The sequence below is a fragment of the Rattus rattus genome, chromosome 1, assembly GCF_011064425.1.
Source record: "Rattus rattus isolate New Zealand chromosome 1, Rrattus_CSIRO_v1, whole genome shotgun sequence".
Classification (NCBI taxonomy): Eukaryota; Metazoa; Chordata; class Mammalia; order Rodentia; family Muridae; genus Rattus; species Rattus rattus.
The window spans coordinates 99415883-99433514 of NC_046154.1; the positions used below are offsets into that span (position 1 = coordinate 99415883).

Sequence of the window (17632 nt, forward strand, 5' to 3'; positions counted from 1 at the left end):
CTGCTTACCATTAGTAATGGAATGACTTGGTCATACAAAAGGGCAGCAGGGACTTCTGGGAGTGACAGGTGTATTTAGCCCTTATCAATTGAGATAGTGAAATTGAGAAGCATCCTAGTCATTTAATATTACCAACCATAAAAGATAGGTTTGGCAGTTAGAGCACTGACTTCTGCTCTTCCAGAAGGATCAGCTCACAGCTGCTGCCTGCAACTCCATGATTCAATAACCTCACACAGACTTATTACAGGCAAATAACAATTGCACAGAAATACAAGTAAATTATTTTTTAAAAATTTAGAGAACCATAAAAAAATGTCTGTGGCCTCATAGATCTTGTTCTCAGAAATTTCTATCAAGGATACTTCAAAAGAAACCATGCAAAACTTACATTTACTATCCAAGACTACGTAATGGAAATGACCCTGGTGCCCCAGCTGCCTGCATGCAAGTGCTAATAGAACTACAACAAGCCAGTTTCATTCACAATTGAAATAAAAGGAAGGAGGCAGTCATGGCACATACGTCTGGTTCCTTCAGCTGAGGAGCCAGAAATGATTGTGGAGTTACAGGCAGCCTCAAGTACCTATAGTGGGTTTGAGGACAGTTTGAATTCGCAGCAAAAGCTAGCTTTAGATAGAGGGACTGGAGCACATCCACTCGTGTGAAGCTGTATGTCGACCCATGGCGTGGGGACACGAGCTGATCCCATCTCCACTGGCCTGTGTGGGTAGTGCAACCACACTAGTGCTGAGACAGAAATGAGTCCCAGGCCCAGTGAAATCTTGTCAGGAAAACACAAGGTGGACCAGCAACAAAGAATAAGACTGATCCCTCTAGTGCACACACACACACACACACACACACACACACACACACATACACACAGAGAGATGTGTATTTATATTCTAAAATAATGAAGGGGTTGGGGGATTTAGCTCAATTAGTGAGAGCACTTGCCCCTAGGAAGCACAAGGCCCTGGGTTTGAGTCAGGCTAAAAAAAGACAAAAAAAAAAATAAAATACCACCAGGTGGCAAAACCACGGAGTTATATATGTACACTGGTGACATCTATGTGTAGTGAACCTCGTGTTTTTTTTTATACCCTCGGGAAAAGAGGAAAAACACAGAGGAGAGGATGAAAAGGAGGTGGTGCTGAGTAACGGGGAGGTGGGGGATGTTTCTTCTTGGTTTTCTCTAAAGTTACAATGTTTTCATAACAGTTTAAATGTCTTCTTCTTGTTGGTTTTGGCTCGGTCTCCCTACCTGGGGATTACTGCCTGCTTTGGGTCTGTCAGCTCTCAGCATTAATAGCACCTCCATGTGGTCAGCCACAGCCCCTTGAAGCCCTGCCTCGAAGCCACTGACAAATGCTGACCCTAGCCTGCACGCTTTAAGAGAAGGATGCTCCTTTCTTCCCTTCAAAACAGATCCTCTTTCTTCGCGCTTGTTCAGGCTGTGTCAATACACTGTGAATGACAGGTTCTAGGAAGTCCTAGCAAGGAGGGAAGAGGGCTGGGAGCCAGCAGAGACATCTAGGAATGAGGCAGAGCTGTTTACAAGAGCTTGAACCTTTGCTCATCGCCTGATAAAATCCATGTCTTCCTCTGACTGGCCAATGCCCAAGGTGTCACAAACAGAAACAGGAATACAGTGGCTCATCTAAGGGACAGGGTAGAACCTTAAAGGGAAAGTGACAGAAACTCAGAAACAGCAGAGGCTGTTGTCAGGTTGACTCCTCCTATAGTTAATTATCAGGCCCTTGCTTCTTAGATCCTTTGTCCCACCCTCTGGGACGATTGGCTGCCAACAGGTTCAGGAGCCCACCTAAAGGGACCCCAATACCAGTCCTCCCCCACTCCTGTGTTATGTCCACACAAGGCAAGCTCAAGCTTCCTATCTAGACCCCCAGCACCCTGGAGACCTACCTTGCTGGCTAATAGTCACAGGGTGTGTGTGTGTGTGTGTGTGTGTGTGTGTGTGTGTGTGCATATTCTCTCTTCCTGAACTGTGCTGGTGACCTGGTACCCAATGGCATGAGGTCATACTTCCCATCCTTAGCCTAGAAAAACAGAAAAAATAAATTAAATATTTTGTTTTTTCAGGAATCCTCTGGAGTCTACCTGGAGGCCAAACACCCCTTCTTCAGACCTGTCCCAGCTTGTTTGGAGAGGCGGGGGTTGGGGGGCACAGTTGGTTGTTATGTTTTGTTTCTCCTTCTTGTGTGTTTGGTGGGATTGGGGTTATACATGTGTTTTTCTGAAGCTCTTTAATTTGGAACTGCTGTGTTTAGCACTTTTCGGAAGAAGAATGCTAGGAACATAAGGTCAGATAGTAGAGTGCTTGCAGAAGGTTTGATCACCAACGGCTGCATAAATTGGGTGCCTATAACCCCAGCCATCCTCAGTAGTGAATTTGAGACCAGCCTGGAACTTGTGAGACTCTGTCTCAAAAACAACAATTAAAAAAAAATTTTTTTTTAAAGAAGGAAAGATCAAAGAGCAGGGGAGAGATAAAGTTGAAGAGTGGATGTGTGAGACGGCTCTGAATGGCAGCCCCAGCAAATTGCTTGATCTTGCCTGTAGTTGACTGGGAGAGAGTTTGTGCAGAGACAGAAGATGATGCCCTCTGAAGAAGACCGGAGCTTTGGATACAGGGAAAATCTGGTCCTTGGTAGAATGAGTCCCTTCCTTCCCCACAGAGCAGAGGAATCCCAACATCCTCCCTGCAGATACTCATCTGCCCCGTCTTGCCTCTCCAGGAGGTGAGAGGATGATTTAGGCTGTGGGAACTGACTGGCTTTTGTTCTTTCAGTTTCCAAGTCAAGAATCAGATGGAGGACAGGCAAAATAACTGAAGGTGAGACCAACACACACACACACACACACACACACACACACACACACACACACACACACACACACACACACCTGGTACTCCAGACAGACACAAAAGAACAAACAAAATTCTCAAAAGGCAAGCGCATGAGGGGTTGGGGATTTAGCTCAGTGGTAGAGCGCTTGCCCTGGGAAGCGCATAAAGGCCCTGGTTCAGGTCCCCAGCTCGAAAAAAAAAAAAAAAGAACCAAAAAAAAAAAAAAAAAAAAAAAAGGCAAGCGCAGAAAGTGAATACACAGACACCACCACCACCATCACTGCCATCACAACCATTCCCTCAGGGCACCCTTTAGTTCAAACATATTCTAACCCCACCCCATTCATGTAACCTGCCCTTTTCCACACTGGGACAGATACAGAGGATACTACCTGCCTGGCCACTGGATCATTAGAAGCATCAGGACCCAAGGAAAGGAGGCAGATCTTTCTGTGCCACTGACTGTGGAACTAGAACCCAGCGCTACAGGCACTCTCACCCTAAACAGGGGAGGGGAGTGAAATCCTGGTCTTTTGAGACTACCAAGCAAAAAAGACAAGCGACAAAACCTCCAGCCTGTCCCACTTGTGGGCAGAGGTGAGATGCCCACCAAGAAGAAATATCAAGTAATTAGTAAATGTTTTCTCTGACCTAGCTGGGATTTTGAGTTTCCACTGGGCTTTCACTGTACAAGGACCTTGACTCTTAGGGTCTGAGTAGCGTGGGGATCCCAGGATCTTGTTTCTTCGCTTAAATACTGTAACAGAATTACACTCCGGAGGGAGTGGGACAGGAACCAGGTCCTGGGCAGACCTCCAGCTTAAAGAAAGCCTTCCCCAGGGTGCCTTGTACTTAAGTAATTAAGTTTATTTCCTCCAAAATAAAGACAACAATCTTCCTTACCAATTCTGGGCTCCTGGATTCTCCCGAGCATTACTACCTCAGTCCAGCCCGAAGAACCAAAAAGGCAGATGGGTGCTGTTCCGAAATCAATTGAACGTTCGCCAGTTGGCCAGGGAGGCTGAAAAAGGCGCTGTCCACCCACCTATCCCTCCCCAGCCCGAGGGCGCGTGATGGAGCTAAAGCCTTTGATGTCCTGGGTGAAGCATTAGGAGCTAAGCGTGGAGCACCACCCAAGCGAGGGGAGCGCCCGCAAGGTCTCGACCTGGTCCAGGCTGTGGAGCGAGCCGGGGCTTGAGCTCTGAGCCACCTTCTCCTTCGCAGAGCTGCGGAGCTCAGGCTTGCTCTGCAAATCCTCTCTGGAGAGGTCCTGAGGCTGGTGTTAAACTGGGCTCAAGGCACCCAAAGAAAGCGCTTCCCTGCTGGTGGCAGGGGTCCGCCCCTGGACCCCCAGTTGTGATCCACTCCCTCGGAATGATGATTCTGTTTATACTATTTAAGTGAATGAATGAACTGGGAAAAGCGTTTTCTAAGTCTGTTCCAAGATCTCCACACCACTCTGGATGCCTGTGGTTCCTGCACACTGGGACATCCCCTACCCCCGTAGAGATACAGAAATCCCAGCTAGGCCTGAAAATAGTTTCCCTTAATTACTTAGTGCTTTCTCCAACAGGGCATCTTACCTCTGCCCACAAGAGACACAAGCTAGAACTTTTGGTCTTTTCAGCGCACCATTGTTTCAACCTGAAAATAACGTAAAAGATAAAAGAAAAACGACCTCAGGACTCAGTTTCCACCCCACCTTCTCAACTCTGAGGAGGAAGCACACCTTCATTTTACCCAAGGGAAAGCTGAGGCCTCATAAGGTCCCAGGCTGGCTCCCAGGCGCTGGGCCTCGGATGAGTGAACTGGAGTTGTTACACCAACCACACTGAGCTGGTTTGGTTTGGTTTGGATTGGTTTGGCTTGGCTTGGTTTGGTGGCAGTGCTCTCTTGGAGCCATACAACCCAGTGAGCCAGCAGTCTCCTCCCCACCCCCATTACCATGATAATGGTGGCTGTGTCCTCTGAGAAGTGCACGCATCTTCTGTTCCTGTTGAATGGATGAGAAGGGCCAAAAGAAGGGTCCAGGAGGGAGACACCAGGAGCTCTGGAGAAGACTAGGAGACCACCCCGGCTAGAGTAAGAGCCAGAGGTCTGTATTCTCTCAATCCATGGTCCTATCTCCTTCCCAAGCCCTGGTCCTTAAGGTCCCTCTCCATCTCTAACCCTCCCCCCGCCCCAAAAGCTAGGCAGATGGCCGGTTATCTCTGCTTCTACAGGCACAGACACCTGAGTCAAGGAATATGTTGGAATTTTCCATGACCTTTGAATTTCATTTAAAACCACTCCAGAGCTTCAAATGGGAGAAAGCCATTGTCGCAGAAGACTTCCAGGTCTTCTGTGACACTCTAGTAACCAAAACACACACACAAGTTGTCCCAAGGGGTGCTGGGAACACTTGTGGTTGAACACTGGAAGGAAATAAATTGTCCCGCCTGAGATCAGCTACCAACCCCCGCCTCTGCTGGACTGGGAGAATGATTTTTCAAGGCACTGGAACCACCACCCTAGCATTCAAGCAATTGCTAATGGAGTCCGTGACTCCACCCCATTAAGGGGGAACTTGACCATTACCGACCCACCTCTGTTCAAAAAGGGCGTGGGGAGTAAGAGGGAAATGTTTACCTATTGCTTTGATCCAGATGGATAAACTCATGACCTTTGTATTAATCAAGTAATTTGTCAGAACTTTGCATCATGGTGTAAAAGTGCATTATCTGAATGAAATTCTAAGCAGTAAAATTCAGGAGTCTTTTTTTTTTTCCTTCTTTTTTTTTTTTTTCTTTTTTTTCAGAGCTGGGGACCGAACAAGGCCTTACTTCCCAGGCAAGCGCTCTACCACTGAGCCAAATCCCCAACCCTTTTTCCTTCTTTTTTATCAAACCTGGCAGTCCTGATCTTGAGAATTCTAATCCCTGGAGGCTGAGGTGCCACCAAGCATTGGGAAGGCAATGTCTGGAGGAATTAAAATTCTAGAAGAATGGCAAGGCAGGACCAGAGACCTCCGGGGCCTGGAGGATTCTAGCCGCAGTCAAAGGAGCTCAGGGGGTGATCAGAAAGTCATGGATAATCACTAAAGCAAACTCTAGCAACTCACAAGAATGGAGTTCCTTTAGTCCACTACAAACGAGTCGATCCACTACTTACATTTTGGAAGTAAAGAAGATAGCAATTATGAATTTATTAAGATCCAGATCTTCCAGTAAAACACACCTGGACGGGAATTCAAATTAAATAATACGCACTTCAGAACGTAGAAAAGAAAAAACGTACATAAAACCAAAGAAAGAAGCAGCTTCCGATAGTGGAGCAAGTTCCAGGCATAAAGCCATAGTTATAGCATCTTTATATAGTGATTCTTTACTTTTTACATTGTGTGTGTGTGTGTGTGTGTGTGTGTGTGTGTGTGTGTGTGTGTGTTTTCCTGGCGCAGGCACATACGCACACCTTTTGTAGAAGTCAGAGGCCTCTTAGGAGTCATTCTCCGGTCCTCGAGCTTTGTGGAAAGTGCTATCACCAGCGGCCGAGCTACCCTGATGCCCATTTTAGATGGTTAGCAGATATTTATAGCCACAAGAATGTAGAGAATCACACTGAGATAACCACTCAGAATTTAAAATACAAATCTTGGAATATGGAGAACCACAGATGTTCCAAATCACACCATTAGCTTAAAATTTGCTTTGGGGGCAAAGAAACATGAGAAATCTAGATTTCCCCAACTTCTTTGGAAGTCTGGAGGGCGGCGGCCAGCAAGTGGAAAGCCCCTCTCTGCATTCAAGGGCATGCTCCTGCGGGGAAAGGTCTCCAAGCAAGCCCAGGTCAACGGAGGGAGAGAGGATCTGTGCTCTCTGCCTCCTTTCTCCAAAGGCAGCCAGTGTCCACTGAAGAAAGCAATAAACCAGAAGGCCGGGCCACCCACGTTACACCTGAACCCTCCACAGTGTGTCTCTTTCCAGTCAGGCACCTTCGTCGCTCTGCACCCACAATTCCCATCCCTAGGAAAGGTACTGGCTTCACGGTGAGAATCTTAAGAACCAAATCTTAGATTCCTGAGATGGGAACACAACCAGTCCCAAAAGTGGCCAGAGAGCAAAGCGGGCAGGTGGGGCTGCACCGCTGGGAGTCCTGCTCTAGCACGGAATCCTGCCAGAGGAAGGCAGAAACCGGACACTTTGGAACACACACACACACACACACACACACACACACACACACACACACACAGTAGAGTTGTGCACTGACGACTGCAGCAGCTTCCCCCAAGTCTTCACTCTTAGGCCCACTCTGGCCCCAGGGTAGTGGAGGGATTGAGAGGTGGGCGACTGCCAGAGAGCGAGAGCCAAATCCTGTCTAACCAAGCACTCTCCTGCCTATGGAGAAGGGTCCCAAGCCACCTAACGACCGCGATCAGGTGGGGAGGCTTTCCCTGCACAACTCCTGAGATTAAAAAAAGAAAAAAGAAAAAACTTCGGGACAGCCCAGGAACCCGGTAAAGCGACTGCCTGTGGCACTACCTCACCACTAGCTGGGAAGCGCATTCTAAAACAGACGCAGGCTGCAGGCTCCTGAGAGCAGCGAAGTTGCTGCGGACTTGGGAATCCTTCTCTGAAAAAGAACTGGACCAGAGATTGGGCCAGGTAACCTAAACCTGGTTCTTGGAAAGAATCCCAAGAACTTCCTATTCTCCTCCCCACAATAATTAAACGCACCCCACCCTCGTCCAGTTCTTACCCTCTCTGGACAAGAAAATGCAGTGAGCCCTCTTCCCAACTTTCTGCAGAAGACAGGCCATAATTCAGGAGCGCTGGGGCGAGCTCCTGGAGTCCTGGAGCCTCAGTCTCCCGCTTGGCGCGCAGAGGGGGCCCGGCCCCCGCACCTCCAGGCGCCCTCCCCACTCTGACGTTGTGGAGCTCCAGCCGCTACCTGGGGAGGTGTGCCAGCCGCGGGGGTGGGGGCGGCAGTCGAGGGGCGGGCAAGGAACCGGCTACGCCCCGCGTTTGCAGGCGCCTTTAAGGAGGCGAAGCCAGCGGAGGGAGGAGCTGGCCCAGGTGTGTGCAGGAGAGCGTCTCGCCGGCGGGACTCGGGGCTGGAGTCCAGGGCGGCAGAGCGGAGCAGTTGCTCGCCACCCGGCCCGGCCCACTCGCCCGCCTCGCCACCGGCTTCGCCTCTCTGCCCTCCGCTTGGGCTGTACCTTCACCGCAGAGGTGCGGCATGGGCGGCCACCGCAGGGGTGTACGTTTCCCCCACTGACTGCTCCTGCACAGAGACCCCAGCCCGCAGCCTCCTCTACGCGCACCGCCTCGACGGTCATCCTCGGACCCGCAGGAACTCCCAAACAGTTGCCACCACCCGAGCCTCCGAGCCACCTCCGGACCCCCTGATCTCTTGGCACCAGAACTTCAAGGACCCTCTGGCCCGTGCCCCGCAGGAGCCGTCGGTGGACGCAGCGCTCCAGACCCCGAAGTCCCCTGCTCTCAGCGCTCTCCGTGCCAGCCGCGAAGCCCCGGCAGAGTCGGCTCCCGGGGTTCGGGATCTGGGGCCGGCGCGGCCGTCCGCAGCTGCAGAGGACGGGGGGTACGGGGGACCGCGGCGCCATGACGGCCGAGAGCGCGCCGCCGCCCCCGCCGCAGCCGGAGGCGCTGGCGGCCGTGAAGGAAGAGCGCGGTGAGGCGGCGGCGGGCGCGGGGGTCCCGGCCGAGGTGGCGGGTCGCGGCGCCGGAGGACGGCGACGCAAGCGCCCCCTGCAGCGGGGGAAGCCGCCGTACAGCTACATCGCGCTCATCGCGATGGCTATCGCGCACGCGCCCGAGCGCCGCCTGACTCTGGGCGGCATCTACAAGTTCATCACCGAGCGCTTCCCGTTCTACCGCGACAACCCCAAGAAGTGGCAGAACAGCATCCGCCACAACCTCACCCTCAACGACTGCTTCCTCAAGATCCCGCGCGAGGCGGGCCGCCCGGGCAAAGGCAACTACTGGGCGCTCGACCCCAACGCCGAGGATATGTTCGAGAGCGGCAGCTTCCTGCGCCGGCGCAAGCGCTTCAAGCGCTCGGACCTGTCCACCTACCCGGCGTACATGCATGATGCAGCCGCTGCTGCCGCCGCCGCCGCCGCCGCCATCTTCCCGGGCGCCGTGCCTGCCGCGAGGCCGGCCTACCCGGGAGCCGTCTATGCGGGCTACGCGCCGCCGCTCGCCGCACCCCCGCCGGTCTACTACCCCGCAGCGTCGCCCGGGCCCTGCCGGGTCTTCGGCTTGGTTCCCGAGAGGCCGCTCAGCCCCGATCTGGGCCCCGCACCATCAGCGGCCGGCGGCTCGTGCGCCTTCGCGGCTGCGGCGGGCGCGCCGGGCACTGGGAGCTTCCAGCCGGCGGTGTGCACGGGCGCGCGGCCAGTCAACCCGGCCGCCTATGCCGCCGCCTACGCGGGCCCCGACGGCGCGTACCCGCAAGGGGCGAGCAGCGCGCTCTTCGCCGCTGCTGCGGGCCGTCTGGCCGGACCCACTTCGCCCACCGCGGGAGGAGGCAGCGGCGGCGTGGAGGCCACGGTGGACTTCTACGGGCGCACGTCTCCTGGCCAGTTCGGAGCGGCGCTGGGGCCCTGCTATAATCCCAGTGGGCAACTCGGAGCCGGTGGTGGAGGTGCCTATCACTCCCGCCACGCCACCGCCTACCCCGGCGCGGTGGATCGGTTCGTGTCTGCCATGTGAGCCGGGGGTAAGCACAAAACCTCACGGACTCCGGCAGGTTCTGAAAGATGTAAATCCCCCGGAACCAGTGGACAGGACTAAAAGTGTATCGGACTGAGACTCACGAGTGTGCGAGGCCTCCGAGGGTCGCGGAGGCTCGGTGTCTTGCCCTGTTCACAGACCGGATTTGCTTTGGACGTGGGCGGACGTAGGGAGGCCATAGCCGCGTTTGGGCGGACACAAGGGACCCTCGATGACGCGAAGCTCCAAAGAGCATGCCTTTCCGCCATTCTACTAGGGAGGGCCCTAGGCTGTAAAGGGTGGAGAGTTGCGTTGTTGCCCACAGCAGAATCTAGAATCCTGAACTGTGGTGGAGTATGGCTTCAGCGTGTGCTATGCTGCGCTAAACTCGGGCTTTTTACACGTTCGCCTCTTATACTTTTGACTACCGTACCCCAAATAAAAGGCTCGGACAGTGCCTTTATAATTAAAGTGAGATCAAGTTTGCAAAAAGAGTTGCTTTTTAAAAATTAGTTCGGTTCAGCGGGGCTGGTTTTCCCTGCCTCTGAGAGCCACAAGCCTGGGTCGCAACCGTAACTGAGAATTCCTCGGTGTGATCCAGCCCCAACACCTGAATTTTGAGTCTATCTGTTATACAGAACTGTGCGATTCCACCGTCTCATTTTTAAACCCACTCCCATTATCTTGGGTGCCAACCTTCCATATTTGGCAGCATTGGTCAACCACCTAGGGCTTCCCAGTAGCCATGACCGAAGGCCATCCAGGAATGGGAACAGATCATTGGCAAGTATTTAACCCAAAGTCCCAGGACTGGCTCCAAGTAGAGATTGTGCCTTAATTATTGAGTTGTTGTTGTTGTTGTTGTTGTTGTTGTTGTTGTTTTGAGAGAGAGAGATTGGTCATTCCGCAGCAGTGACTACCCAGCCAAAAATCTGATTTTCTGATAAGAAGAATGTAGGTGGGGAGACTTTCCTTAACTGGGGCTGTCTGTTCTGTTTCCTGTGCGCTCCTTCTTCGGCGCCCTCCTCGAACAAAAAGGAAGAGAAAAGTAATAAAATAGATGGTTAACAAAGAAATCTTTTTTTTTAATTTTTTTATTTCATTCTGTATCTTGTTTGTTTTAGGCAGCAGGTTCACAGAAATTAAAATTCAACGTCAGAGGAAACATCCAACATGTCTCCATCTTTCTCTTGAGAAGTTTTTATTTTAGAAAAAAAAATTATCTAGCGTTGAAGGCTCCACTCCCCTCCTTCAGACAGACCAGGGTTTTTAGACGGACTGATTTAATAATAATTTTAAAAAGCTGAACAAGCGACAATGAACAGGAAAAACTCGGCCTCTTTCTGTGTCTTTAGCTTGGTAAAGAAGAGATCAGCTGTGAAAAGATGCCAGGAAAGCACTGGTAGGTGTGTGTGTGTGAGAGAGAGAGAGACAGACAGACAGAGAGACAGAGACTTTCTATCCCATTCACAAAGATGTGTGAAATTGGTTCCTATCAGAGGAGCATTTAACTAAATCACACCTCCGATCGGAATACAGTAGAAGCCACAGTGTAATTTAAATTTTTCTGGTAGCTACATTAATTAAAAATAAGAATAAACAGAGAGGTTAGTTGTAATAGTAGATTGTATTTAATTCAGTATATCTGAAATACAGTTTCCACCTACTCAAGACAGACACCGTTAAAATGCTGCCGTTTTCTTTTATGTTGGATGTTGGAGCTGTGCTAATTTACAGCTCTAGCTAGCATCTTTGGTCTAGCCGTGCTCACGTGCTCAGCAGCCTTTCCTAGCTTTGTAATGGTAGATGGCCATTTGGAGGCAGATGGCATTCAGCCCTGTAACTCCGACTTCAGATACTGAGGTCCCTTCCTCTTCACATGGGCTCTTCCAGGTATGGGGGTGAGGGTTCTGGGTGCTAGACTACGGGAAGGTCTGGAACCTTGTCTACCTCTGAAAACTGAAAGTTGACCATCAGCCCTGGCATGTTCTCCTCCGGGCTAAAAAGGAGCAGTGTTTGCCCATCTTAGTTCCGGAATCGAGCCTTCTACCCTGATTCTCAAATTGGGTGCCTTGACAACACAACATTAACGTTAAGACAACCTTTTCTCCAGGGTTCTCTCATTTACAAAATGGGACTTTGTGATTGCTACCCCAGACCTTCCAGAAGTTAAAGGAAAGGGAAAGAGATAGACAGATGCATGAGAAGAGGAAGTAAACCTCGTTACAATTCGTATGGGTGGAGGGCAAAAACCTGCCTTATCAGAAACTTGGAGCGCCCTGATGTTATAAAACGGGCGAAAGAAGACGGACCCGGAAGGCTGAGTCTTCGCATCCTGCCGCGTGGGCTTTGGCCTTTGCTGAGACGCTGGCCAAGGGAAGAGTCAGCGTTCAAGAGAGAGGCAACTCTGAGGGAACTGCGTGTGTGGGACCGCGGCCCGCGGGACGGGTGTAAGGATCCTGGAAGACTGGGACCGTGGGCTGAGGGCCACAACAGCCCTTACACACCTCCTGTGGGCTGCGTGCATCCCGTGGAACACCCAGAGAAGCAGGGTGGCAGGATGCTCTCCTGTGAGAACATTCCAGCTCATCGTCCTCCCAGCACTCTTCCAAATCTGTGGGCTCAGACCTCTGACTCCCATTTGAGGGTGTTGAGACTCGAAGTTTATTTTCTCTCCTTCCCCTCTTTCTGTGGGGGCACACAAAGCCAGCTTGCAGGTCAGCAGGCCTAGCACCCCAGAGTCGCTGCGGGTAATTTGAAGCTTTTCCTTAATTGCCCAAGGCTCGTTAGAATTCGCCCTGGAGCTGTAACATTTCTTTTCTTTCAAATCAATTTTGCTTTGCAGTTAAGGTGAGGAAACAACAACAAAAGCAGACTTCGCCCTGGGTACTTTAGTAAGGTTAGAGCGCTTCCTTCCTCTGGAGCCAAAAGACTCCAACCGCTAGAGCTCTGGAGGGAGGTTAAGGACGCTGAGGACCGTGGCTGGCCTTGCCCGTGCCTCTCCTCCCCGTGGTAGCCCAGAAGAGTAAAAGTAAGCCCATCTCCTCCAATCTCTACTTGTGAGTGCAGTTTACTAAAGTACGCTCCCATGTTCTCCGAAGTTTGTGCAAAATTGTTTTTAATAAAATTAGTTTTTATTATAAAATCAGAATATTTCTTCATTTTCTGAAGAAAAAAACGTAAGAGGAAGAAAGAAAAAGAACCTAGTGGCTCATACATGTAATTCTAGCATTTAGGAGGATGGGCCACGGTGAGTTCCAAGGCAGCCTGGAATTCGTGACTGTCTCAAGAACAAAACAAAGCACCAGAACAGACAAGAGCACAGAGACACCTAAAGTTGGCCCACAGTTAACCTGGCAGTTCCTACTGTAGATTTTTTTGTTTTGTTTTGTCTTGTTTTCCCAATGTAGGAGGCCAGAATCTTGATTTTCCCCTTGTGTTTCTGCCTGATGTTTTTGTTGGTGTGGATGTGTGTGAGGAGATCCTAGTGTGCACTGTGTATTTGTTTGCAGGTGCAGTCCGGTGAGCATTCCTCAGTGCATGTGTGGAAGCCATGAGCCTGGGATTGGAGCCTCCAAGCTCCAGGGTGTGCCTGGGATTGAGTTGCTGCGTGATTTTCAATTGTGGTCCATCTCACACCAGTAGGCCTCAGTTTCAACCATTAGTAAAACTAGGTACAGGTCCCTTCTGCTCCCTGTTCTCTAACTCCTCTTGCCTTGGTCATTTGAATTTGGAGTGTACTTCTGGGAGGTGGAAGGAGCCCTCGGTGTTTCCCACTAAAAGTCAGTGCTTCTTGAGCACAACTCCCATTCTCTGTCCCCCGCCCTCCACCCCTTTCCTCCTGCTAAAAGTGCATGAGCTCAGGACCCAGTGAATCCCACTGGACCAGAACCTGTCTTTCAACAAGCTGTCATGGGCTCAAATACCCTAACTGAGAGAACTTTGAAAAGAGAAGAAAATATTTTACTTTAATAAGAGCAGAGACACCTCCACCCCCCTCCCAAAAAAATAGCTTCCAGCAGCCCCATTTCAGACCAAGAACCCACAGAGCACTACGGCTGCCCCTGCCTCGTGGTACTGGCTGTAGAGAGAAAAGAGGCCAGGAGGGACAAGACTGGGGCTGAGCATGGCACCTCCTTCCCTGGGTGCTCTTCTGAGTCTGACCTTTGTGCACCAACTCTGTATTTCCAGATGCACTGCTGGCAGTGACATTCGCCAGGGATATACTTGAACACATCTTTTCAAAATCGATTTATTTATGAGCTAGAGACAGAGGTTAAGAGCACTAGCTGTTCTAACAGAGGGCCTGGGTTTGATTCCCAGCACCCACATGCCAGCTCACAACTGTCTATAACGCCAGTTCTAAGGGACCCAATGCCCTCTTCTGACTGCCGTGGGCACAAGGCACGCACGCACATGGTGGATAGTCATACGTGCAAGCAAATCACTATATAATATAATATAATACAACTGATATATTAAAAAGGCAACGTTTGGAGCTGGAGAGATGGCTCAGTGATGCATTCACTGGCTCTCCTTCCCAGAGGCCTGGGTTCAATTCCTACCACCCACGTGGCAGCTCACAACCACATGTAACTCCAGTTCTGGGATCTTCACAGAGACATTCGTGCACACAGTCAAAACACATCAATGCAACTTTTTTAAAAATGCAACTTTCTTCTTAGGGCACTTCTGACACTTGGGCTTCAGTGGCCATCTTCTTTCTTTGGATGGACATAGCCAGGACAAAATGTATGGAGTTGGGGGGGATGATGACCCCTTGATGGAAAGCAATTCTGATGGCCAGGAAGGACAGCCTGGGACAATGCTGTCCCAGGATTACATTGCAGCATACGGACAGAGCCTGGGCTCACACATCTCTGGGCTCACATGCACTCTTAAGTATGGGGACCGGCAGGGACGACCACACGTGTGCATTCTGTAGAGCCCAGAGGTGCTTCAGACTGTCCCACGAGACCTTTCACTGCCATTGGTATCTGAGCAAGGGACACTTTGTCTGGCCATCATCCTAAAAGAAAACTATGAAGGGAGAAGTGGTCAGCTGTGGCAGGGGGTGGGAGAGTGGTGAGAGTTGTTGGATTAAAATAAAGGCAATTTTCAGGGCTGGAGACTTCCCTGGTAAAGCCTTCATTGTATGGGCTGATACGCTAACCATTGGCTGGCTAAAAAACTCAGAATCATGGGGTGAGGAGCAGAGTTTCTCAAAGCAAATGGTGCAGGGAACAGCCTGGAAAAGTCAAGAGGTGAAACTGGAGAAGTGGCTCCCTGAGGAGAGTGCTTGCCGGTGTGCAGGAAGCCTGGGTTCCCTCCTCAGCACCTTAGATACCAAGTGTGGAGTGCAAACCTGCACCCCCAGCCTTAAGGAGGTAAAGATAGGAGGGTCAGACGTTCAAAGTCATTCTTGGGTACAGGGTAAGCTCAAGGCCAGCCTGGGATATGCCAGGCTCTGTCCGAAAAGATAAATAATAAGTTTTCTTCCATAAAAAAAAAAAAAAAATAGGGGTTGGGGATTTGGCTCAGTGGTAGAGTGCTTGCCTAGCAAGCACAAGGCCCTGGGTTTGGTCCCCAGCTCTGAAAAAAAAAAAAAAGAAAAAAATGAAAAAAATAAAAATAAAAAAATAAATAAAATAAATAAAAAATAAGGAAAAACTGAGGTAGATTGGCAGAGAGGGATCAGGGAGAGCTGGGTCCTTAACGAGTTGGTGCCAGGTCTTTCCAGCCCTGGTCCTATGTCTGCGGGCCATTTCCTTGGCTGAGAGTAAAGTGGCCTTTTCAGTGGAGTGGGTCCTCTCTGCTTGGCACACTATCTGCTTCAGCCTGCTTGGTGTCAGCTCCACGCCTCCTCTTCTGAGAGCCAAAGCTCAGATTTCCAGCCGAGCCCAGAGGGTTTCCTAGGTACAGGAGGGCAGAGTCTGAAAGACCCAGGATTCAGGGTATCAGCCCCTCCCAGAAGGAAGAGGGGATGGGGAATCTGAGTCAGGATGGGTCTCAGGCTGGTGATCTCAGTCCTGGGAACCTGGAGCAGCTTCTGGACAGTGCGAGCAAAGCAGGGCAGCTACGGTTGTGCAGGCATGGAGACACAGAAATCAAGTAAGAGAACGGTGCCTGATAGACCTTAACCCTCTCTAGCTGCTGGCAAGGGCCCCAAGGGGTGCCCTCCCCTCTGTCTCCACTCCGCTCCCACTGCCAGCCTGTATAGAAGCTCGTGTCACTGGCTATGTCATACAGCCCCAGTCTCACCTCTGCCCTCTGCCACCCTCTCCCTGCCCTCATCCCCCATGAGTCCTGCTCCGCACGGATTCTGAGACCAGTCCTTCTGTGAACCATCTAACTCTGCATCCTGGCTCTGAGCCTGTTCCCAGAGCGTCCTGATGCCTCCTCATCCGTCCATCTGTCCTCCCCAGCAGCCAGTGTGTGGCCCAGCTCAAGTGTCAGCTGAACCAGTCCCTTTCAGGGCTGGACCTAAGGACCAGAGAGTTCAGTGACACGTGTTCTGAGCATCCTCGCTCTGCGAGAAAACCATGCTCTGTGTGTTTTCAAGTTTCCCCTGTGCGTCGCTTTGCTTTTTCATCAAAACTTCACCCCACTATTCCACTTTGGAGAGCCCACCCTCCCTTTCCTTGGCCAGGTGCTCATGGGGGCTGGACGTGGCCACAGGGCTGTTTGAAGCCGAGGTCTTGTGCATGCCAGACAAGTGCTCTGCCACATCCCTATGCCCAGCCCTCCTCTTTCTTCTTCTCCTTCTTCTTCTCCTTCTCCTTCTCCTTCTTAAGTTTATTATATATAAGCACATTGTCATTGTCTTCAGACACACCAGAAGAGGGTTCTGATCCCATTACAGATGGTTGTGAGCCACCATGTGGATGCTGGGATTTGAACTCAGGACCTCTGGAAGAGCAGTCAGTGCTCTTAACCACTGAGCCATCTCTCCAGCCCCAGCCCTTCTTCTAATGTAGGCTTTTGATCGTATAGCTGAGGGTGACCAGCTCCGGGACAATGGTACAAGGTGCTGCTGGAGACAAAAATAAAACATTGCATCTTCCCTCTAATATATTCAAGGGAGGAGCAGCCAGCCGGCCACCTTCCTGCCTCCTTTGCACACATAGCCCTAATTTGTTCCACTTTCAGTTAGTTGTGTGTTTTAGGGGCAGTCTTGCCAGCTTAGGGTACCCACTGGTTAGATCTCAGCCTTTCTAAGGCAGACATGGGTGATAATGCCATACTTGCCACAGGGACTTCCTCAGCCAATGAGATGCTTGTGGAGTCTTTCTTTGTCCTTAAAGAGTAGAGGAATGGTGCTTCTTTTTTTTTTTTTTTTTTTCTTTCTTTCTTTCTTTTTTTTTGGGGCTGGGGTCAGGACCCCGGGCCTTCCGCTTGCTACGCAAGTGCTCTACCACTGAGCCAAATCACCAACCCCTATGGTGCTTCTTTTAAACCTCTGGATGTTGCCTGTGACCTCTGGAAGCATGGCAGCCATGTGGGGCCCACGGTGTCTGACCAACAACACATCAGCTTGCACGTGGGGGACCTGGAACCTGGGGAAATCACTGAGCAGAGCCACCATTCTACTTGTGGGTTCTGTTGTCGGAAATAAGCCATATCTATCAAGTCTGACTCTGTCCTTGAGCTTCCTGCTGCCTAAGCCAAGTGTATGTCAGCTGATGCAGAAGGTGACCCTTCCGGGGTAGAGTCCTGTGGGTCAGACTGATCTTTGGTTCATTTCCCAAGGCTTCGTCTGTGGTCTTCTCAAGAACCACAGTCAAAAGATCCTGTACCCCAGTGGTTCTCAACCTTCCCAATGCTGCGAGCCTTCAATACAGACCCTCATGTTGTGGTGACCCCCAACGTAAAGTTATTTTCATTGCTACTTCATAACTGTGACTCTGCTACTGTTAATGAACCATAACATAAACATTTTGGGAGAAAGAGGTTTGCCAACCGTGTCTTGACCCACAGGTTGAGAACTGGTGTACCGCTACCTCGTGGGTGATTGTAAAGAAGAACAAGGCTAACTACCATGGTC

The 17632-nt window shown here is 50.9% G+C and overlaps 1 protein-coding gene across 1 annotated transcript; it reads left to right on the forward strand.

Moving 5' to 3' along the window:
• The first annotated feature begins 7889 nt into the window (after positions 1-7889).
• LOC116888678 (forkhead box protein E1) lies at positions 7890-10704 on the forward strand. The gene has a single exon (XM_032889976.1). It carries the CDS (start codon positions 8476-8478, stop codon positions 9586-9588), a length of 1113 nt encoding a protein of 370 aa, XP_032745867.1. The 5' UTR covers positions 7890-8475; the 3' UTR covers positions 9589-10704.
• The last annotated feature ends 6928 nt before the right edge of the window (positions 10705-17632 follow it).

Bases quoted from the DNA above. Each gene is read 5' to 3' on its own strand.
- LOC116888678 (XM_032889976.1), top strand. From the start codon at position 8,476: ATGACGGCCGAGAGCGCGCCGCCGCCCCCGCCGCAGCCGGAGGCGCTG.